This window comes from Apodemus sylvaticus, chromosome X, assembly GCF_947179515.1.
Source record: "Apodemus sylvaticus chromosome X, mApoSyl1.1, whole genome shotgun sequence".
Taxonomy (NCBI): Eukaryota; Metazoa; Chordata; class Mammalia; order Rodentia; family Muridae; genus Apodemus; species Apodemus sylvaticus.
In genome coordinates, this window is record NC_067495.1 from 66,215,637 (window position 1) to 66,239,505 (window position 23,869).

General features: G+C 37.7%; 1 protein-coding gene across 1 annotated transcript in view; it reads right to left on the bottom strand.

The window, feature by feature from the left end:
- Positions 1-509: 509 nt before the first annotated feature.
- The window catches only part of LOC127675336 (fibronectin type III domain containing protein 3C1), a 47,491-nt gene continuing 24,131 nt past the window's right edge, over positions 510-23,869 (bottom strand). Inside the window, exons 4-26 of the mRNA XM_052171432.1 lie at positions 23,567-23,643; positions 21,719-21,989; positions 19,621-20,322; positions 18,653-18,708; positions 18,224-18,363; positions 16,827-16,886; positions 16,278-16,416; positions 15,693-15,746; positions 14,827-14,948; positions 14,566-14,740; positions 13,294-13,380; positions 12,996-13,134; positions 12,329-12,400; positions 11,526-11,644; positions 11,299-11,401; positions 10,765-10,871; positions 10,441-10,554; positions 9,312-9,461; positions 5,709-5,983; positions 5,210-5,422; positions 4,709-4,875; positions 1,613-1,734; positions 510-907 (exon numbers count right to left, since the gene is read on the bottom strand). Coding sequence (XP_052027392.1) covers positions 572-907; positions 1,613-1,734; positions 4,709-4,875; positions 5,210-5,422; positions 5,709-5,983; positions 9,312-9,461; positions 10,441-10,554; positions 10,765-10,871; positions 11,299-11,401; positions 11,526-11,644; positions 12,329-12,400; positions 12,996-13,134; positions 13,294-13,380; positions 14,566-14,740; positions 14,827-14,948; positions 15,693-15,746; positions 16,278-16,416; positions 16,827-16,886; positions 18,224-18,363; positions 18,653-18,708; positions 19,621-20,322; positions 21,719-21,989; positions 23,567-23,643 — 3,800 coding nt within the window. The 3' untranslated portion in view covers positions 510-571. The remainder of the gene's footprint in view (positions 908-1,612; positions 1,735-4,708; positions 4,876-5,209; positions 5,423-5,708; positions 5,984-9,311; positions 9,462-10,440; positions 10,555-10,764; positions 10,872-11,298; positions 11,402-11,525; positions 11,645-12,328; positions 12,401-12,995; positions 13,135-13,293; positions 13,381-14,565; positions 14,741-14,826; positions 14,949-15,692; positions 15,747-16,277; positions 16,417-16,826; positions 16,887-18,223; positions 18,364-18,652; positions 18,709-19,620; positions 20,323-21,718; positions 21,990-23,566; positions 23,644-23,869) is intronic.

The following is a 23,869-nucleotide window of genomic DNA, read 5'->3' on the forward strand; positions in this document are numbered from 1 at the left end:
TTTCAGGCACTCTGATAAAACCCCTGTTATTGTGTGTATGTGTGTGTATACATATACATTCTGCCAGCTCTGTTCCTTTAGCGAATCCTAACAAACACACCAAGTCTCTATCCCAGTAGAAACCGATAGCTGAGTATATTATTTTGAACAAATACACAAGAAGTTTGGTAGATACATTTTTATTTCTTCATATGGACATTAACAGGACAGATAGAAGGAATATTTCTTATTTTGTTCTAAAAAAATCCAAAATACTATTATTATTTTATACTTCTAAATTTTTTTGAAAATATTAATTTGAAAAGTGAAGGCAGAAAATAGTTTCCACAGATGACTGAGTTTTCCATAAAAAGGCAATGTTTTTTGACAGAACAATGAAAATAGTAAAATTTATGGTACATGTTTCCTTAGAAATCTCTCTTCTTCTGTCACAAAAGCTTGTAAAATGAAGACTTTTTTTTCTGTTACTACTTTCTATCAATAAGCCTTAAGTATAAGCATATGCATTAAGATGTATCTAAGGTTTTCTAAATTGGATATAATTTGCTTTCTTTTTTCCTACAAGAATAGACTAGTTGATCAGGAGGTACTGAACAGCAACAGCACACAAAACAGCAATAAGTGCGAACCCTATCAGAAGGGTAAGAACGAAGGTATCATCACTCATCTCTGTCTTGCACTTTTCCCCTTTCTCGTGGTGGTTGCCTTTTCCTCTACCTCCACTGCCTTTACCGTGCCCAGAGTGATGCTTGTAAGTTGAGAACAGAGCACTGGGGCTATATGGGCCCCACAGCTCTTGAAGACCATTGGAGGTTTCATATCGGCGTCCTGCACAGACCTTGAAGCGATAGCGTGAATTTGCATGGTAGTTGGAAAAGGAAAAGGAAGTGTTCGGGCCTTTGTAAATCTAAGGAAAAAGGATCAAATGAACATCATGGTTTTCTTTCCAATTAAAGATGCACTGGATAGGTTTTTACAACAAGAGAAATGAAAATTATCTCATGTACATGTTCATAACAAAAGTAAAAAGTTATTCAGTGTTTCTACTGTTCTGAGGGAATTCAGTATTGATTGTATAATTTTGTTTAAAAAAGCATAGCAACCCCCACAACTGTTAAAGTTTAATTACATTATGGTCATGTCCAGTGAGAATCAAGAAACATTATACAATTCAATGGTAATGATTTAATTAAATGAATAAGCTAGTTGTCTCCAAATGAAGATTACGTACATAAATGGTATGGATGAGATGGAAGTTGGGATAAGATTTAGTTACTCTAAACACTTTCAACAATAACTTACTCCCTGCCAAAAGGGCAGCACTCAGATGGACATAGAACTGTAATTTTATTTTTTAGTTCTGAATGTCCTATAACTCCTCTCTCCTTCCACCAGACTAGCCTCAAATCAAAGGTCCATCTACCTCTGTCTCCCAAGTACTGGGATCAAAGGCTCACTCCACCACAACCTACCATTTTGTTTTAAAAGCAAACTTGATGTGTAGCCAAAGAGTGCCTGTATCCTTCTGCCTTTACCCCCACAAGTGCAGAGGCTACAGATATGAACTACCATGACTGTCAAAATGGTAAAGTCTAAATTTGAGAGAATGTACCTGATTAGCCTTTTTTCCGGTGGTGACTTGAAGACAGTAAATAATGGGGTCACCTTTAATTGGCACCAAAGGCTCCCATTTGATCTCACAGCAGTTGTTATTCAGTGGATGTACTTTAGGTGCTGGGGGAAAAGGTTACATTTTAGAAGGTCTATTTTTTTCTTTCCTAAATGATTTAGCATACATTGAAAAGACTCATGTAACCACACAATCATTACAAGCACATGTAAACCTAACATGAGAAATATATAATCATATTTTTAAAATAAATTTATGTATTTTGAGAGATGGTCTTCCAATGTAACTGTGGCTGGCCTGGAACTTGCTATGAAGACCAGAATAGCCTTGAAGTCACAGATATTCACCTACCTTTGCCCACCTTGTGCTGACATTAAAGGCATTCACTACCATACCCAACAAACTATATTATTATTGGAAATAATTTTGTTATACCATCAGGTATTATGATTGTAGAAAATCCGTAACAAAGTTATACCTTCATAGTGTTTCTTTAGATTTTCTATTCAAATTTTCTAAACTTTAATAGTGCCTCTTTACTTCTAGAGTGATATGCACTATACTTTATGGTACATTGTCCATTTAGAAGTGTTTTCCTATTAATAAAAAATTTTGTTGTAGGAGTTCAGCAATTATGTGAGGCAGAAAGGAGCAGATTCTTTATTTCATGTTGCTATTCTCTATATTTTAAGAAAATGGGGCCTGAATAGACAGGGGCATTTGTCAGAAAAGAAGGCATTATTGTCATCTAAGCATGATTATTTTAACTTGAGTGTGTTTCAATTAGAAGTACACTAAAGAGGAATGGTTTCATACCAGTGTTGAACTTGGGGGCTGGAGAGATGGCTCAGAAGTTATGAGCACTGGCTACTTTTCCAGAGGACCTAGGTTTAATTTTCAGTATCCATATGTCAGCTTAGAACTGTCTGTAATTCCAGCTACAGGGGATCTGACACTTCACACAGTTGTAAATGAAGGTTGATGTACATGAAATAAATAACAACAATGACTGGACTCACGAGGAAAGACTGGATCAACCAAGCATCCCAACTGGGAATAGAAAGGCAATCCTCAAGTCCAAGGTTCTGAGAACTGCAGAGTTATACTCACTGTCAGTGTGACACATAGTATTTTACTGCTCAGAGTGTAATAGGCCCTCTGACCTTAGCACAACTAACTCCACAATGGAAGTACATTTAGGGTGCAAAACTCAGTACTCAGCATCACCTGCCAAAACTAAAACAAAGACCTAATCCACTAAACTCCATAGTTCTGGAATATCTCTGAATGTACTAACCTTGCTTTTTAGGTTCTCTAGTTGTGCTTCTAGATAACTGTTCTTGTTAACTGAACTTTGTCTACCTGGGACATGGGCTTTGTGCTTAACAGCTGACCCTGAGAAAGGCTCAGTGGTATACTGGGATCCTAAACACCCAGTGTAGTTACTGGTTGGCTAATAGAGACTTCTGTTGATCATATCTGAGCAGTCCTCTCTGGTGGATATGCTATAACACTGATAAGGACAGTAAATTTATAGTTTTAGAAATAAACTTATTAAAGTTACATATTAATTTTAGATTGGTCAGCATAGCTACGCCTGCTAATTGATTTCTTTCACTACACACTGTTTGAGAAAATGTATTAAGCAGCAAGGCAATATGACAATGAGGAATGTTCAGTATTATGGAAATCAAGAGCCCACAGTTATAATCTTGGCTCTGCTGTGGAATCAAAGACTACTGTAGTCATGGTGTCTTCCATCTGTGGAACTAACCATCTCACTTCTTTTTCTAAAACTATATTAGATTTATTAATTCTATTTTATGTGTATTTTGCTTGCATATAGGTATGTGTAGCAGTGTGCATGCTGGCGTTCACAGAGGTCAGAAAGGGTATCATATCCTCTGGAACTGGAATTATGAATGTATGGCTTTCAACCACCAAGTGGGTACTGGGGATAGAACTCAGGCCCTGTGAAAGAGGTGCAAGTATTCTCAACTTCTGAGATATCTCTCAGCTCCATGTCTTCCTCTTAAAAGTGGTAGTGGTGGAATTAGATGATCTCTAACACATTTGAAAGAATCCTGATTAAACCGTTTTTATGGTTTCCAAGACATGGTTTCTCTGTGTAGCCCTGGCAGTCCTGAACTCTGTAGACCAGGCTGGCCTTGGACTCAGCCACCTGCTTCTACCTCCCGAGTGCTGGGATTAAAGACATGAACCACCTCTACTGGGCCTGAAATCTTAATAAATCTTACATTGCCATTTGAATCCCTCATTAAGGACTATATTTTTTTGTAGAACTTTCCTATTAGTGAATTTAAAAAATTTCTACTGCTAGTTTTATTTTAAGATTTAATTTTTAAATTATTTATTATTATAGGTGTGTGAATATTTTGCTTGCATTAAATGGTATGTCTGTACTACATGTGGACTACAGTACCAGTGGATATAGATAGTTGTGAGGCGGGCACTGGGAATCAAACCCTGGTCTTCCGGAAGAGCACCCAGTGCTCTTAACCGCTGATCCAACCCTCCAGCCCCAAGATTTAATATTTAGTCCGTGAACAAAACTACAGGTTTGTTGCTTAATTTGACTTCTCTGGGCTTAATGGATGATCGTAATATTGTCTCCTTAATCTTTATCTTCTTTCTCTCAGATTTTTGATCATTTACTGTGGGGCAGATGAGGATGGCCTTTTCATCTTTTTTAAGTGTTGGTTATTTTCCCCATTTGCTGTTCATCCCAGCTTCCTGTTCTCTCTCATCCTACTGGGACTTCTCCAAGCCCAGCCACTTTCATAGTATGTGTTCTATGGCCTCTCCGTACCCCTTCCTGAGAGCCTATTCCACACCTTAATATTTCTAGTTTCCTGAGCTCTACCCAGAGTTACTGTCACCTGAACACATTGATATAAAAATTTAGAAGCAAGAGTTTTCATGAGAGAGTACATGTGGCATCTACCTTTCTGACCCGGGTCTCCTGTCTGAGTCTAGAATTTTCTAAGTACTGCTCAGTTCGATATGTGTTCTGTGGATGCACCAGTAAAATGGTTAGTGTCTTTGTATACCATTTACCTTTGAGTGCAGTGGGTGGGGACTTTGTTGTAGTGAAAGTGTAGATGTCAGACTCTGGTCCTTCACCAGCTTCATTACATGCCTGGATTTTAAACTTGTATTCTGTATATTCACTCAGTTTTTGCACTTTGTGAGTCACATCTGGCCCACGGTAAATGACAGAAAATCTGAGAGAAAGAGGATAAAGATTAAGGAAACAATATTATAATCATCAGTTATGACCAGAGAAGTCAGATTAAGCCAGTAAAACCAAACCAAACAAAAAAGGCCAATAGAAATCAAGGCGGTGTCGTGTGTATGTGTGTGTGTGTGTGTGTGTGAGAGAGAGAGAGAGAGAGAGAGAGAGAGAGAGACAGAGAGACAGAGAGACAGAGAGAGAGACAGAGAGAGAGGCAGAGACAGAGACAGAGACACACAGGGAGAGAGGGATCATGCCTGGCAGTATATAACAAATTTAAATTGTTTTTACTGCAGTAGATTTTAAATGGTAAAAGTCGTTACCTTCCAGATCGATCTTCCATTAGTAAGTTGTAGTTGATAAAGTTGGCAAGTGTTTTTTTGCTGGAGATCGTGCCCCATTTGAGTCTGAGACTCTGGTGTCCATAGACCACACAGTTGAGCTGTGGAGGCTCTGGTGGTAGTGGTTTGGTTTTGCATCTTATTGATGGGCTAAAAGGGCTTAGTCCATAATGATTGATTGCTTGAATTCTGATTCTAGTGGTAAAAGTAAAATGTAAGAATTTATATTCAATAAATGAAATTATTTTCTTCATATAAGCCAACCCACTCTATCTATATTAGAAATATGATCATACCGGTCACAAGACAGATTTCCAAGACATAACTACTATGGAGAATATTGATGAAAGCAGACTTTGGCTCTTACTGTTATTTCACTAAGAACTCGTTTCAAGGGACATCTGTGTGTATTAAATACACAAATGTGGATGTGCTCTCAACATCCTCTTCATTTACCCAAAATAAGATCTGGGTGACTAACCTGTATGTAGTATTAGGTTGTAGATTTTTCAGAACATACTCGGTTATTCTTTTGACAGTGACCATTTTTTTATCTCCATATTCAATGTTATATCCGGTGATCTGAGAGCCATGGCAGTCTGGCTCCTCCCACTGGATAGCTATGCAAGTTGATGACAGCTTGGCAGGCACTTTGTTCTCTACTTCTTGTAACCCTGGAACCATTGCTGGGACGGTTCCAGGTGTAGTCACTTTTGCGGTTCCTCCGAACATTCCAACCCCAACTATATTTACAGCCTGAAAAACACATGGTTTGTTAGCATGTCACCTAGGCTCAGGTTCAGTACTCTGTGATTGTTGAGGATAGATTTCATTCCTTTCGTACATGTTTACATATGTGTAAGTGTTTTGTGACTGTAAAAATCATGCTGTTTTGGTTCGGAAACTAGTGATGTCTGTCTATTCTTTTGAGTGCAGATGAACCCTGGTTTCTCACACTGACTGCCCCCATATGCCACAGCCCCCTGAAAACCTCAAGCCACTCTGTCAGAGCTCAAGAGTGTTTTCTTGTCCATGTGCTTTTCACCTTTACCTCTCCAGTGCTTGCAACCAGGCCTTAGGCATTCTAGCCCAACAGCTCTAATTACCCCCAGCCTGTGGAAAATATCTGAGCTGGCGTCTTTGTCTCTAACTTCAGGCAACAACTGTTCCTGCTCTTCGTCACAGCCTCCAGTCTATCCTTTACTAAGTTGTTTTTTCCTGTCCTCTCCTCTATTTCGCTCTTTTGCCTCCAGTCTTGTCACATCAGTCTTCTCTACCCTGCAGCCTCTGGACAGCCTTCCCCCCAGTATCTGTGACTGCTGTGCTCCCAGCTACGGCCAACACCCTTTTTGGGACACAACACACACTTCAGCATTACTCAGAGGCAGTAGATGACTCCCTTAAGGTTTCCTACCAGCTCAATTCGACCCTCATTCCTGGGACCCTGGATTGTTTGATTGAGGGCTGCTCCCTCAAAGTCCCCCTACTTGTTTGATTCCTTGTTGAGGGATAGCATGAGACTCTCAACTGCTTCCATTCTCCGTGAGTGGAAGAGGCACACTTCCTGCTTCTTTAGCAGGCAGAGCTCAGCATACTTGTCAGGGTCCTACCCTCAGCCCGGAACACTGCAGTGACCATCTATGCTGACTCTCTATGTGTACCTACCTATAGGATCATTCACTCCATCTCCTTGACTTGGTGATAATGGTGGTTTCCTTATACCTAGGCCAACACTATCATCACTGAGGGGTTTCTCTCTCCCTGTGAAGCATTCAGAATGCCTAAAGGGGATGCTACCATTCACTGCCAAGGGCATATCACAGACAAAGACTTTGTACCCTGGGGGCTTGAATGGCTCATCTCTGGGCTGGCCTAGCAGTTCAGGGCCAGGGTGTTCTCCATTGTAGCTTTCTTCTGTATACATCACTTCTTTCCTGATCCTTCCTTACCCCGTTACACAGGCAGAACACCTCAGCTTAATCAGAGGGGCTCTTTCAGGAGACCCAGTTCAGGAGCCCTATTTCAGGAATCCTACTGGTATCTCACCAAAATACCCACCTTGGGTTTACAAGATTGCTCAGCGGTTAAGAACACTGACTGCTCTTCCAGAGGTCCTGAGTTCAAATCCCAGCAACCACATGGTGGCTCACAACCATCTTTAAAGGGATCTGATGCCCTCTTCTGGTGTGTCTGAAGACAGCTACAGTGTAACTTGCATACATAAAGTGAATAAACAATTCTCAGCTGCATCCCAGAGAACAAGGAGAGCTGAAGGCATGCTCTCTGATGCCCATCCTAATCTCTCCTTCCCCTTACTTCTTTCTCCCTCTCTCTGTCAGAAAGGGGCCCTTACTTCCATACGTCCACCAGACTGCCTCATACCCATCCATCTCATGAAATCCCAATACTCCTCTATCCTGCAAGTAACCAGCTAATGTCTCTTTCCAATCAACTATTAGAGAACATCAACAATGTTGTATATTAGCTTCTGACAATCCAAGAGTAGATCTGCTCCCTAGCTGTTGTTGTTATATAGAACTGTCCTGTTCTAGCTCTGTCTTCTAGAGGCAACCCTTGGGCCATGTGTGCACTTGTGAATGAACAGTGCTATTTCTTTACTGGTAAGTCAGCACTGACAGAGATGGTTCTCAAAATTTAAAGGCTAGTGGACTGGAGAGGTGGTTAGAGCATTAAAACCAAGGGCCTTCCGGAGGCCCTGGGCTTAGTTCCTAGCACCCACCTGGTGGCCCACAACCATATGGAGCTCCTATTCCAGCAAAGTGCTGCTTTCTCTTCCGTCCTTTGTGGGCACTAGGCATGCATACAAAAGTAAATCAAAATAGAAGAGCGAGCCATTGCTCCTCAGCAGTTCCTCCATATCACCACTAACCCTTTCAAAGTTTTTTGGAGCATTTTTTTTTGTTCCTGATTGTCATGATTATCCTGGACTCCTCTTCCTTCCTTGCTCTATTAATTTTTCCAGAAGCTTTTGGCTGGCAGGATCACTTTAATTCCTACTAGCAGAGTGAACTCACAATAATGTCTTTTTTAAAAAGATTAATTTATTTATTTTATGTATGTGAATACACTGTCACTCTCTTCAGACACACCAGAAGAGGGCATCGGCTCCTATTACAGATGGTTGTGGTTGTTGGGAATTGAATTCAGGACCTTTGGAAGAGCAATCAGTGCTCTTAACCACTGAACCATCTCTCCAGCACCCCACAATGTCTTAAATTTCCATCCTCCTTCAGACATTCATTCCAAGGAGCATCACTCCATCCTAGTAGGGAGTAAGTACTATTAAAGACTTGGTTGCCCTGTCTTTTCACCAAATCATAGAACCTGAAATGACAGAACAGATGCATGACCATCTTGTCTTGAAGGCAGTTCCATTATGGTCTGAATAGTTTCCTTCATGTAAGTAACAGTTTCAGTTTCCTGAAGCTAGGCTCTAGTGGAATATACCATTCCTGCACATCCTTAACACTACCTCATCTAACCAATAAGACTATTCTGATCATTAAGAGAAGTTCCCAGCCCCTTTCCAAGTCCAAGCCCCTTAACAACCCTAGCCAGTAAAAGAAGTTCATTAAATTACTATCCTGACTTCTAATGAGAGTCTGTCCCAAGTTTATCTCAAAATAAACCTGTCCTTGACTTTGAGATCCTTTGTCCTTTCTTCTTATAGTCATTGTACATGCTTATTAAATATAATGATTACCAAACTTGGAAATTAGTAACTGATTGACCATGAAGTATTGGCATATACCTTTAATCCCAGCAGCACTCCAGGAGGCAGAGGTGGGTAGATTTTTGAGTGGGAGACTTGCCTAGTCTACAGAGTGTTCTAGGACAGCTAGAGCTACAAAGAGATACCCTATCTCAAAAAGCTAAAACCAACCAACCAAACAACAACTTCTGTTGTTAAATATAAGCAATATTCTCAATTTGAAAATTCTTTCCTTCTTGACTCTAGTCTTTACAGTGGAAATGATGTTAGTATTATGTATGTGGGAAATATAGGTTAATAGCTATTTTTTATAGCTATTTATTTTTATAGTGAAGGGAATGTCAGATCTACCTGTACTCTGCAAAAGTATGTGGTTGCAGGAATAAGACCTTTAACTTCATAGCGCAAGCAAGGGCCAGTGTAAATCAAATGCATGGAATCTTCAACTTGTCCCCACTGCAGTCGATAATCAATGATTTCAGCACCATTGCATTTAGGAATCTGAAAGATGAAACATACATAGAAATTCAGTTCTTTTTCTAAGTGGTCACTATATTTGATACTATGAGGAGGAATACTGCATAAAAGCTTGCAATGCATCAAGTGATACAAGAGAGAGATGAGTAGAAACAAATACAGACATGACACTGTAGTAACATTAAAAGGAATAAGTTAAAGAAAAAGGACTTGCTAATTCCACATATTAGATGAATGAAAACAAATATATTGAGATTGTTTAGCATTACCATTGGTTAGTATGCTAAAACACATGCTCTGGTGATCTGGCCTTTAAAAGTTAAAGAATCAGCTTTGTCATGCATCATTAACAGACCTAGTGTTTTGGGTCAATGTTAAAAAATTACACCATTGCTTGATACTGGGGAAAAAGAACAGCACAAATAAACTGATATGACTAAATAATTAGGCTAATTATTATTTTTGAAAACTTGGTTAGGTAAGACATTCACATGGTTGTAAAAAGTACATTTTAAAATCTTTCTTCTTTATGTGTCACATTGTAGTTACATGTTATAGCAGCAGGAGATTTCCCAATGAAGTTCTTCAAAAAAGATCAAGTTCTTGGCTGCGAATATTGTTCAGAAGTAGTAGTACTTTCCTAGCATGTATGAAGCCCTGGGTTCAGCCCTTAGCACCACAGAAAATTAAACTTTTTACAAATTGCTTAACCTTCACTGACTCTTCCATTAGCTTCAAAAATTCAGTGAGTTACCCATTCATGGTTTATTTTGGTCCTCAAATTTATAATCGAGATCCAAAGAGCAGAGTATTGGTTGTGTTGTCTTCATGACATCAGTGGTATTAGGTCCTAGGAATGTATGTTCTAGAAAGCATGGTCTGAGGGATGGAGGATGCTAATTCTAATATATGATTCATTTCAGTTTTTTCCCCAAAAGTGCTCTAAACTAGGAACATGTTTATGTATCAGCAGAATGAATAAAAAGTTGAATTGGTAACATACTTCCCAACTGACAATAACACACGTTGGACCCTTGCAGGTTAGCACAGGTGTACCACACTGAGAAGGAGGGTGCCGGGCTGGTACAGATCCACACTCCACTGACTGAGATCCAGGCTACAAATCAAACAAACATACAAATAAACAAACACATGCATGACTTGCCAGGCATGCTCACTTTTCACCTTGGCAACAACAGTGCAAGCGTGTGCTCATTCAACGTGAGACAAAGCACAAGTACCTCACTTGAATAGTATACCTTTTAAACTCATGCTTTGTATGTTTTCATCCAGAAACTCTGGGTTCCTCAGGAACTAATTTACTTACTGCACATTTCTTTTCAGAGCTGGGGCACTCCTTTCTGTCTTGATGAGGACCTTTTGCTTTTTTGCCACGCACAAGTGCTTCCGGCTTCACATTAACAGCACGATTGTCTACAAAATATGCAAAATGCACTCAGTTTCCCTCCCCCCCAACCATCAAATTTACCATGGTACTAGTGATGTATTCCAGTGAGTTGTGACTGCTAAGTGTACACCACATCCTTTGGCCCCACACCAAGTCCCTAGTTTTTAGAGATGTTTCTATAAAACAATACAACATGCTGCACAATGAATTAAGACAACTCTTTAAAAATGCTTAGATACTGAAAGCTTATTGTATCCATTAACTTCATCATTTGACTTAGACATTGATATATTGGGTTGTCAATTACTAAGGATTAGTTTGCTAAGAATTGTTCAATTCTGTTCTAAAAGGAAATGCTACTGGCTAGTATTAACACATGCACACAAAGCAAAAGTCACAAGACAGGAAGAAGTTTAGGGAGAGTTGTCAATCACATAAGGAAGCCTTACTTACCAGGAAGGTTGGTATCCTTGCCCTTGGCTTTACCATGTAAGGGTTGCGAACAGCCAGAGTTGGGAGGAAGAGCAGGTGTCTGAATTGTCAATTCGTCTGAAGGCTGAGAGAAATACAAAATATTTTACTACTATACGAAATTCAAGATGATCTTCAGAAAACATTTAGTAATATAGCAGCTTATTTCAATACTCAATTGGAGAACTTTCCCCTTTCTGTTTTCTTACACGGCTTTGGCCTGCAGGTGAAGTGCAAAAGACTCTAAGTTTATATGTGGTGTCTGGTTGGAGGTCAGCATACAGAAATTCCAGTAGAGTGCCATTGTAGATTATTTTCCAGAGATTGGCTGAAGGAAGAAGAGAAATTTGGTTCATTTTTTCATACATCATGTATAAATTTTATAGGTCACCATAATAGCTAATGTATGCATGATATAAACCATATATCTATATCTATCTATATATACAATCTACATATTATATGTTTCCTAAGAAAAAACCATTTTGGGAAATAAGTTGATCCAATAATATTGTTTTAAAGATTTATTTATTTATTTGATGCACCTGAATATACCTACTGTCTTCAGATACACCAAAATTGGACATCAGACCCCTTTACAGATGGTTGTGAGCCACCATGTAGATGTTGGGAGCTGAACACATGAGCTCTGGAATAGCAGTCAATACTCTTAACCACTGAGACATCTCTTCAGCAACAATCCAACAATATTTGTATGATTGTTAATAATTTCATTACCGTTAGAATTAAACATAAATTGTAAGTGATCAGTAAATAACAATTTCTTATTCAAATCCAAAGGAATCCATGAATGTTCTGGGGTTTGGTTTATAGGTGTGTATTAATCCCAATTTTCTGGTTCTGGTAATTGCACTATGTCTACATGAGGCACTGCTATGTGGTGAATCCAAGTGCAAGTTTTACAGAGGAACTGTGTAGAATGTTTTAATAATTTCTAGATGAGTGTAAGATTATATCAAAATAAAATCTTTTAAAATTTGTGTTGCCTTACCACCATCTGAATTTTCACAAACTTCTAAAGTGTAACTTGAAATGTTCATTCCACCATTGTCTTTGGGTAAGTCTAAAGGAAGAAATAAATTTTAAGTGATTCTTTTTTTTTAGTGAGGTTTTTGAAATCACAAGTTTCCAGTATAATTTTGTCTCATAAATTATACCTCTTCACAGAAAAATATAATTATGTCACATTGTTATATTCACATCTCTATACTAAACTAATTATCTCTAAACATAATACAAGCTATATACATGTGATATCAGCCATCCGCATTTAGATAGCATTTCAAAGTTCTTATGAAGAGACTTTATTTATAGTATATGTGGAATAATTATCATTTATCTAGTTTATAGGTAAGAAATATGTATAAATAGTATTTCTAGTTAAGCTGACATTCATCTTTTACACAAACTTTGAAGGTTATTCACTAATCCCTATGAAGTTCAACAATAGCTTCACTTGTGAATAGTTAAGCCAGTAATAGGATATTCATTCAATAGGAAATAAAAAAAATAGGGTTAACAACTAAACTCATTCATATGGCAGAATAGTTCACATGCAAATGAGAACATTTTGCTTAGTGAAAATGCAGGAAGATGTCTTCTGACTAGTAAATACTAGTATGGAGAGAGCAAAATTTCAAAAGGGAAACATTATTTACCCCATCCAATTGTCACTTGGCGGGCATGGATCGTTCCCACTACATATGGTTTATTAGGGCATTCAGGCCTAGCTGGACGAGTAGTATATTTTACTTCTCCACTAGGGTTGCTCCTTCCTTCAAGATTGCAGGCAAAAATCTGTTGGAGTGAAAAAAGATATTCTGTTGATCACTGGAAATTAATGTCTGGTTTAGTAATGTGTAGAGAGCCAGCTGTATGAGAATTTCCATGAATCAAATGTCAAGAAAAGTTTCATTACAAAGAAAAAATTATCAAATTTTAAGTCATGCCACATACCCGAAACTTGTATGTAGTATTTCTTTGAAGATTTCTTATAGTGCAGGAGAGGTCTTCTCCATTGTATTTAGGTTTAAAACCTAATCCCTAAAAATTGAGGACAGTAAATTTAGGACTAGATTCAAGGTGTAGCTTCAATTTACTATCTACCTGAATGGTTTCCACCCCAAAGTGGTCTGCATCAGGTCCTCTGCATCTATGTTATGATGTTGGTGTTCTGTGAGATTCCTAACAATGGCAATGGGCATTGTCTCTGACTTTTTGCCTGCTCTTGGGACCTTTTTCCACTTGTTGGGTTGCCTCAAACAGCCTTGATATGAGGGTTTCTGCCTAGTGTTATTGTAAATTTTTATGCCATGTTCAGTTGATAACCTTGAGAGGCCTGCCCTTTTTCTGATGGAAAGGGGTGTGTTTATGTGGGAGGGGCAGGTTAGAAGGAGCAGAATAGAAGGGGAAATTGTGGTTCAGGTGTAATGTATTCTATGAGAGAAAAATCTATTTTCAATGAAAATTGGAGAAAATTTCTCTTTTCAAAAGCTCATTTATTTCAATGAGATAGCACAAGTGGAAGCAATAGCAAATTAGTTACAATCCAGAACTTATCTTAATGTTATATGCTTGTCTTTAATTCTGGTAACATGGACGCGGTCACTTATGACTGCTTTTTAAAAAAATATTTATTTTATTTATATGAGTACACTATAGTTGTTTTCAGACACACCAGAAGAAGATATAGGATCCAATTAACGGTGGTTTTGAGCCACCATGTGGTTAATGGGAATTGATCTGAGTCACCTGGAAGAGTAGCCAGTGCTTTTAACTGCTGAGCCATCTCTCCAGCTACTATTGCTGCTTTTTAAATTGATTAGCTCTTTGACATGTCAGACTAGCTCTTTGAAAGGTCAGAAAGGAATGCAGTAGTTGTTTACCCACATGAGGAAACTAAATGAAGAAAGAACACAGTTTGAGAATTCCATTGAAGGTGCTTAAAACTACATGTGGCCACAGAGAGACACCTAGAACACGCTTGGAGTTGAAGATGCTAACAGGCTTCTTTGCATAGACACTGGGTAGGGCTTGGAGCACTTGCATCCAGCTAGTTGCGGGATAAGGAGGCCTATGGAGACCTGCCCAACAGTGGCTCTGCACTGATTCCATTCTGAATACAGAGACTCAAGGCTGGGCTCTTTTCCAAGTGAGAAGTAAGTATAGAAAGTTATTGAAAGCAGAGAATAGTGATCATTGTATAAATAAGAAAAAAAGGAGACTTACAGATTTTGCTTCCTCCATCTCTAGCACATAAGTAAGAGTGTCATTTGGGTTTGGGTTTGTTGGGGCACACCATTCTAGAGACAAACTGTTGACACCTGCTTCTTTCAATTTAGGTGGTAGTGGGGCTGGAGGTGTGTTTCCAGATGTATAGAAGACTGCTGTTTCACTGAAATTACTAAAAGAATAAGTTGAAATGAAAGCATTAATTTCAGGATCTGATGGCAGTATAGATTTTTCAGTGGTGCAAACAACTCAGTGTACCTGCAGCCAAAGTGATTTTTGGCAGCTAGTCTGAACGAATACTTCGTCGAAGGGCTCAGTTTAAAGAGCTTGTGCTGTTTCAAGGACCCAGTGTAACAACTTTTGAAGTCTTCTCCTTTACCCTAGACAATGCACACAAAATATTACCATATTTAAAAATACCACACATAACTCATGTTCACCACAGCATTAACCATTCATTCACAATCAGGTGATTTCTTAAAAATTCCTTTGTACCAGCTCTAAACTAGATGAAGTCCCAGCACTGAGCGACGGAACTGGACCATAACCCAGAGTGTTCACTGTGTACAAAAAAGTTACCTTCCTCCCATGAAGTCTCACTGGGTGTGTAATCTGTAGTTAAGGGCATTCCCTTTGCTCAGGAGTGGTTAGCCAACACAATGAACTCAATCATAATTTTGAAGGGTTTTGTGTGTGTGTGTGTGTGTGTGTGTGTGTGTTTGTGTGACACAATTTGTGTTGCCTGTCATTATAAAAACCCCTACAGGTCTTTTGCTTATCTATTATGTTTTCTGAGTTTGTGTCTTTATGAAACTTTGGTGTATATGAAAGTGTGTGTCTTTGTGTCTATATGTATTCCTTGTGCTTTTTCTTTGACTCCTTTTTTTTTCTGTTCATTTGTTTGTTTTGTCCTATTCTGGTTTCTTTGTTTGTAATCATATCTAATTGTATTATTATTTTCCTCCACATTTTCTGAGAGGCCTGCTTTCTAAAGAGAAATAGAAAGGGTGTGGATTTGCCTGGGGGTGGTTTGGGTCTCAGGAATCTGGATTTGGAAGAAAGGAAACAGTAATCAGATTACATATTATATGAAAAACTCTCTTATTAATAATAAATGAGCATACCTCATCCCATTCCAAAAGAAAGCTGCTTATTTTGGATCCATTATCATTGGGACCCTGAAAAGGTCAGAATAATAAAATCATGACAGTTAATTTTTATATAGCACATATTTATCCTGCACACATCATGAGTATACTTTTATGCATTTAAAGTGTAGTGAATTTGTACTGCAAAAATTTGTGTAAGAATATTTATTTTCAAGTCATTTCAGATTTAAGTTTAATACACATATTTTCCAGTCTCCCAGACACACCCCAGTTGTATATGTCGTATTTCCAGAGTGTATAAAAGGATGTTAAAATGGATACCAAAGGTACCAGAGACACAGTGTTACTGGCAACTGGGATGATTGACACCAACTCTTAAATGCTAGAAATGGGCAGTTAGCTTTTTATTAATGATCCAAAGTATATTGACATTTCTCAATTCACAAGGTATGATCTCTTAGACTGAACAGAGAGATCATTGTGAACAGATGTGATGGAAAACTAACTTAGAAGAAGCATGTATCATTTATGGTTAAAATTCAGGAAAGGGGATACTGTTTTAAAATCATTTTGAGATTCTTTTGTCAGTAAAATCCTTACTTTCCATTGTAAATTCAGGGTGTTCTTGGTTCTGCTAATCAGTGTGGGTGCAAGAGGAGGGTCTGGTTCACAGCCTGGTGTTGTGAATCTAACCACTTCAGACACACTTCTGTGTTCTTCATCTCTAATGGTTGTAACTCTGAAAGGGGAACAGAAATTGTTGTAAGAGTTGAGGTCCCAAGTTATAATAGGTTTGTGTTTCTAGACATATTCTTTGTTGTCCTTTTGTTAGTACACAATGAGTATACATAGTAACAACTTTCATTATAGCATCCTCATATATGACCATCCTCCTACCTTCCCATAAAGCTCTTTTGGTCCCGTCCCACCCTCACTGATCCCCTTTATGTCCCTAACTAGTCACCTGCTTTCTACTTTCATGTTTTTTTTCCCTAGCCTCATGAGACGGTTGCTTTCATGAGTATTCAAGAGCACTATGGCAGCAAATAGCTAGGCTTCCTACAGGAATTCTAAGTACTAAACTCTTACAGATTTTAAGTCTTGGCTAGCTACAGGCTGGTGGCAGGTTTTGTGGGACAGAGTTCCTACCTTAAAAAGTAGACCATGCAAGGTTGTAGATCACGTAGGAGCACAGTAACGCCAGCACCACTGTGAAGATAACCTTTGTTTATATGGGATCTCACAGTCATTTAACAGCAAAGTAAACAGTTCTAGTCTCATAATAACTGAATAACTGATAAAGTACCACCATTCTTCTCAAAGTTTCACTAATTTTAAACCACTTTATATGAGTGCAAAATCATGTTCTTAGTAGGCCGCAGCCTCCTTTGAAGAGCATATCGAGTTTCTGAGGGATGGTAGGATCTAGAAGTTATCTGGTTTTCACGATCTCGTGGACACTCCACAGAGCTACTCTAGGTGTCTGAGGCAGGTGCTCAAGTTCAGAGGGTGGGGATACACATCTGCAAATCCACTCATCTGCCCATCTGCATCCCTGCACCAAGAGGAAGCTGAAGGAGCTGATCAAAGTAGTTATCAGGACAGCAGTCACCAGGAAGTTCTGAGTTTGTCTTGTCCCTTCATTCAATATATATTTATACCACACACCATCAATGATATTACTCATTCAGTGCAGCCAATTTGCATTGTACTACTGCACATATTTAACCAAAATATTACAAATTTGCTTTTAAGTAGCTCTTTTAAAAGAGTGTAGATACCAAATGCGTTGAAGAACAGCATGCCTCACACAATTAGTTCATTCAGTTTAAGAGGGACTTTCTGGGTGAGATCCTGTCTGTCACATGAACAGAGGAATTATATTCCTACACCTATGTCTTCCTGAGCAAACTCCAAGCAACTCATTCTAGCTCTAGTTCCTAGAATGACCCCTCTGAAATGTAAGATATTGATAAGTTTAAGCAAAGGGTACTCAAAGCAAAGTATAATCAGAGGTGGAAGCAAACAGGCAATCTCCTCCTACTGCTGTAACTCCTCCCCTTCACCCTCCTTGTCCTCCCAATGGTGAAAGCTAAGTTTTATATCTTTTTAAGGTAGTGGTGCTCGTACAATATCTGACATACCAGAAAAAGATTTCCATGCAAGCCAATATTTCATATTCCCATCTGTGCTACAGAGCACAGATGACTTACTGATGGTTGGGATTATTAGATTGCACAACTTTAGATCAGATCAGTCTGGATTTGAACTCAGAGATCAGCTTGCCTCTACCTCCTGAGTGCTAGTATTTATGGTGAGCACCACCAATGGCTGGTTCATGATTAGATATTTGAGTAATATACTGTGCCTTTAATGAGTTTTGTGGATTGGTTTGGTAACCTATTAGCAGAAGCCTACCCCTGTCAAAAAGAATTTAGGAGAAAATGAGGTATTCAGCCTAGGTATAAGTTGGGGCACAATGACTATATGTTTATATTGTATAGTTGAATTAAATTATGTGAAATAATTACATGTGGATGACTTACATGTAAATGTTTTTATAGATTCCATTTTTACCACTGCTCGACAGTGCCAATTCAAATGTCATAGAAGAATTAATATCATATTTTTCAGTCCTGTTCAGAGTCCATGATACCGTAGCAGATCGTGTTTGAATATTAGAAACCTAAAATGAAGAAATGCAAGGATTATACTTAAAAATCATAATCTATACTTTTAAATGAAAACTTTTCTTTAGTTACTAGGTGCAATTTTCATATTAAGTCCTTAAATATTATGATAAACTAATTAGCCACCACTTCTATCTTTAATGCTGCCACATTGGTTGTTATTGCATTGTTGCAGAATATTATGAATATATCAACACAGTAAATGCTTTAAAAAATAGCATTGATTTTGGAGAGTTTAGATAGAAAAGATTGAAGAGCATGGAATATTTTACTTTTGTTACATACCACAAGTTTTTCAATGTCGAAACAACGTGGCTGTGTTTCATATTCAGTATTGTGTTCTAAAATGGAGGAAAAAAATTTTAAACAAAATAATATCTTGGCAAAAACAAAAGAGTTAGATCAGACTACAAATAAATCATTACTGTGAAAACTAGTAAGACCTAAATAAGATTTCTATTAAAACATATGAATTAGAACCCAGTCTCTCTCTCTCCATATATATATATATATATATATATATATATATATATATATATATATATATATATTAAACATCACAGTCTCATTTATATGTAGAATTTTGTACAGTTGAAAAAATAATCAGGGAATAGGAGCAGGATGGAATTTCTGATCAAAGGGGATAAAATTCATATAGGAGGAATAGGTTTTGGAAGCTATTGAACAGCAGGGTGATTTGGTCATTATAAGGTATATTTCAATATAGCAGACACACGTTTTCATATGTTTCAACATAAAAAAAACGAATATAAAAAAACCAATCCTAATTGATAAGTGAGATGATGGATGTTAATTAGCTTCATTTACTAGCTCCAAATTATATTTATATATTCCATATATAAGAATGTGTCAAAATGTCTCATTGTACTTTATAAGTTTAGGCTTATTATTTGTCAATTGATGATAAATTAGAAATAATTTAGAAAAAATGGATGAAAAGAGGAAACAGAAGCAGAGAATGGCACTCTAGTATTTTGAATTTGCTGGCAAGGTGACATGGAGAGTAAGATGCTTTCTACCAAGCACTATAACCTCATTTTGAACCGGGGATCTGCATCTTTGATAGGAGAAAACAAGCTCCCATAAGTTGCCCTCTGATCTTCCTTGTTCACACACACATACAGACTAAATAAATAATTATATGTAATAGAAAGTTATTTAAAAATGCACTGAGAGTCCAAATTATTTGGCTTGTATCCCCATTGGCAACAAAATAGGGCTCCTGTGTTTACCTTTCAGTGACGCATTTGACGACAGAGTCTTCTTTTGGTTTTCACCTAATATCTGCTTATCCTCTCCAGCTCCCATGTTAGCCTCTGTCTCTCCGTGACTGTTTTCGGAAACGCTGACAGCATCAGAAGGTCTGAGGCCATCATTACTCGAGGAGGGGGTATGAACATTTTCAGAGATGAAAGCATTGCAAGCACTCTCGGAAGTACAGCTTGGAATACTATTAGTATCTGGTGGTTCGTGAGTTTCATCAGAGGTGACTTGATTGTAAGTACTTGCGGAAGGGCCTATAATATTGTTACTGTTGTCAGAGCAAAAAGTAGCATTTGAGGTCGAAATCCTTGGGACCTGATCAGAACAAGTAGTGACTCTGTCATTAGGGTTAGTGTCTGGAATATTGGCATCCATGTCTCTTGGAGCACTGTCAATAGTGCAAGTGTTTAAGACAGTATTCAGAGAGTAAGTGTCTGAAGTACTGTTATCAGTGTCAGTGCCTGGAGTAGTGCCCACAGTGTAAGAACACAGAGCACTAGAAGGAGGCATGTCAATGGCTTTGTTCAGAAGCAAAGGTGTGTCACTAAAAGTGGAGCTAATCCTGTGTTCACCAAGTTGGTGATCTCTTAGTTTCTTCTTTGAATATTCTCCAATCTTTACAATCCTTTCATCAAATTGGGTATGATTCACTCTTCCGTTAGGATAGGTTTCTAAGAGAGATAATAAATATGATAATGTTCAGTAGTAATCATATTCCCTCAGGTCCTATTAGCTAACCATTCAAAGAACACTGATAAATCATGGTCTACTTTATAAGTTGCCCTTGGTCCTGTGAAGGCTCATTGTCCCAGTGTAGGGGAATGCCAGGATAGGGAAGTGGGAGTGGATGGCTTAGAGAGCAGGGAAGGGGGGATGGGATGGGGGGTTTTTGGAGGGGAAATGAGGAAAGGGCATAACATTTGAAATGTAAATAAAGAAAATATGTAATAAAAAATTAAAAAATGTTTTCTTTGTTTCAATGCAAACATTCAGTATTTATGTGTATGTTGTATGTATATGTATTTAGGATATACTGATAGGTACAGAAAAAATGAGAAAATACAGTATTTTTCTAAATAGTAACTTTACTTTAAAATCTTAAAGTCTTGTGATGGATGTGATGATATCCTCCACTGGCTTTAATATTCCCAATAGATAGCATTAACAGTCAAAATTACTGAGTATTTTATATAGGTCATACACTTTATATATTGTAAGCATTTTCCTATTGAGTATTATCAGCCCTAATATATATGTATGATATGCAATCATTCGTGGAATTGTTATTATCATTTACTTTTTTCTACTTTAATAACTGCCCAAATATGTTCACTTTTAACAAACGGAAAATACTTCTTATTTTTCCACATTTGTAAACATTTCTATCTACACCGGCACATATTCATTGTATGTAGTGATTTGTTTCACAAAACATTTTCATGCAAGTATATCATGCACTTGTCCATATTTACCCCTTACCGTCCTATTTCTTTTCCCTCCCTGTCCTGCTCTCCACTTTTTGAGATAGTTGTCTTTGTCATCATTTCCCCATTCCTTCTCCTCTTCCCCTCCTCCTCTTCCTCCTCCTTATCTTGTGGATGGCCTTTTGAATCCTCATGCGTCCACATGCAGAATGCTGACATTAGAAGCATATACCACCACATCTGGTTTTATGTGGTAATAAAACTCAAGGCTCTCTGTATTTTAGGCAAAGCACTCTACTAACTGATCAGTTCCCAGATATTCTTATGTCTACTTCCATGTCATATCTATATTTTTATCTCAAATCAATGACAATGTTTTGCATTTATGAAAAGTATATTCTGGGGCTGGAGAGATGGCTCAGTGGTTAAGGACTCTGGGTACTCTTCCAGAGGATCTGGGTTCCATTTCCAGCATCCACATGGTGGCTAACAACTGCAGATTAATTCAGTTGCAGAGGATCTGTTATCCTCTTTCTTTCTGGTCTCCACGGACACTCCACACACATAGTGTATAGACATACATTCAGACAACCATTTCAGATGAATAAAAATAAAATCTCTATAGAAGAAAAGTATAGACTACCAAGATGTTCCTGGAACAGAAATGTTGCTGCTGGTGGTAGCAGTGGTGGTGGTGGTAGAAGTGTCAGTGGTGAAATCTGCTGTGGTTCTTGGATGTAAGAAGGTACTGGGAATTCCCCTTGAACTGGAGAATAGAGAAGTTGAGGGGCCTGTGGGTATGTGAGCAATGGCGCTGCTACAAAGGGCTGCTGCACAGGAGCAGTCACAGGTACATGATAGTCGAGGGTCTGAGGTACAATGACAATTTTTTGAATTCCATTTTCTTCCACCACCTAAAAAAGGAGACGGAATTATATTACATATTAACATCCACAGAGATCATCATTATGTTTTGGATTTATATCAAATGCTGTTAATTTAGAAATCTAAAGTATCATGGACCAATAATCAAGAAGGTAAGATCATTCCGCACCTCCCCCATCAGGTAGCTTGATTTCACCTCAGTATCAAGTCTCTAGAACTCTATGTCAACCAGGATGACTTCAGACACACAGATCTGCCTCCTGAGTACTGGAATTAATGGGTGTGCACCAGCATGCCTGACTGTAGCTAGCTTTTGAAAAAGTGGTCATTTCTGACACATTTCAAAACCTTAAAGTGTAACATATAATTTAAAAGTGTCCTTTTTAATTCTTGCTTCCTGAAGTCTTCCCAACTCGAAACTGTTAACTTCTTATGAACATTTCTAAAATTTTTTGTTTTCCTTATTTTTATAAAACAATAGCTTTATTTCTACCAATCTGCATTTTCACTTTCACTTAGCAATATACGTTTGAAAACTTTTCGGTTTGGTTTATGATCTGCCCTTGCCCCCCCCCTTTTTTTTTTTTTGAGAAAGTGTCTCACTATGTTGCTCTTTGAACTCACTGCAGACCAGGCTGCTCTGGAACTCACCCCTAGTGCTTGGATTAAAGGCGAGTGCCACCACCACACAGCCTATTTTTTTTTTTTTTTGCAGTTTTTTGTCTAGTTTTCTAGTGCTCCATTATCTCCATGTATCATACTGTCACTCATTTATAAGCATCGGATTTGTTTTCAGACGTTTTTGTGATTACATCAATATTGCAAAGAATATTATTTATATGCTATGTTAACAATATTATGTATATGCTAAAATAATATCATTACAAAGGTTTAAAAATGTCTGTCTGACTAATTCTTTAAAGTGAAATTGTTGACTGCAGGCATGTGTGCACTCATTTTTACTAGATATTTTCTTACAAGCAATTCTGTATTGAATTAAAGTACCTTATACTGACTTGCATCTACAACACTATGTAATATACACAAGCAAACAATCCATGAAGACAAAGGCTAGGAGGAAGGATAACAAGACATCTTCTCAATTACTGTAATTCCAAGGCCACTGACCATTTTTGTAAATCTCAGTAGGAGGGTTATCTTCCTGCCCATTTTAAGAGCACTACAAATATTTGAGGATTTTAAAAATAAGTTTTCTTAGACCTTTAGGAATAAAATGCTACTGGATTGAAAATAGTACGTTATTTTAAGGACTAAAGATTATACATTATCAGAATCCATTGCTCCATGTATGTAATGCTCCTTGAGATGGATTAACACACTCTACAAAGCAATGGAAGATAACTATTAAGTGATCTAAATTTTCTAAGCAAATAGGTATCACATATGGAGCAATCAAAGGGAGGTTTGGTTAAAATCAGTCACTTGAAATAATTTCAGTTAAAGGTTTAGTTAGAACCAAATTCGAAGAATGATAACAGTAAAGTAACTAAATACATATTTCAGAAAAATCTATTAACATATGGCAACATAGTAAAAAAATAAATGATAATAAAGAGATGAACAAGAGAAAATCACTTTAGCATACCTGAGACATGTAACCAGGAGGAAGGTATATTGGTGGCAAATTGCCAGTTGGTGCTATCAGAGGTACATCTGCAGGTCCTAAGAGAATTATTAATGAATTTTAATCAATGACCATTACAGAATTCCAGTTAACTAGCTTTGAGCTTTAAAATAGTCATTTTGAAAGAATATTGTTGCATATACACAAAGCCTGTTGCCAAAGTATAGATGAGATCACTGAAAATTCATTTCAACCAATGGAATATAACCAAGGGATTCAATGAGTACTGGGAAAAATGTGTATTATAAAAACTATTGGCAAGTT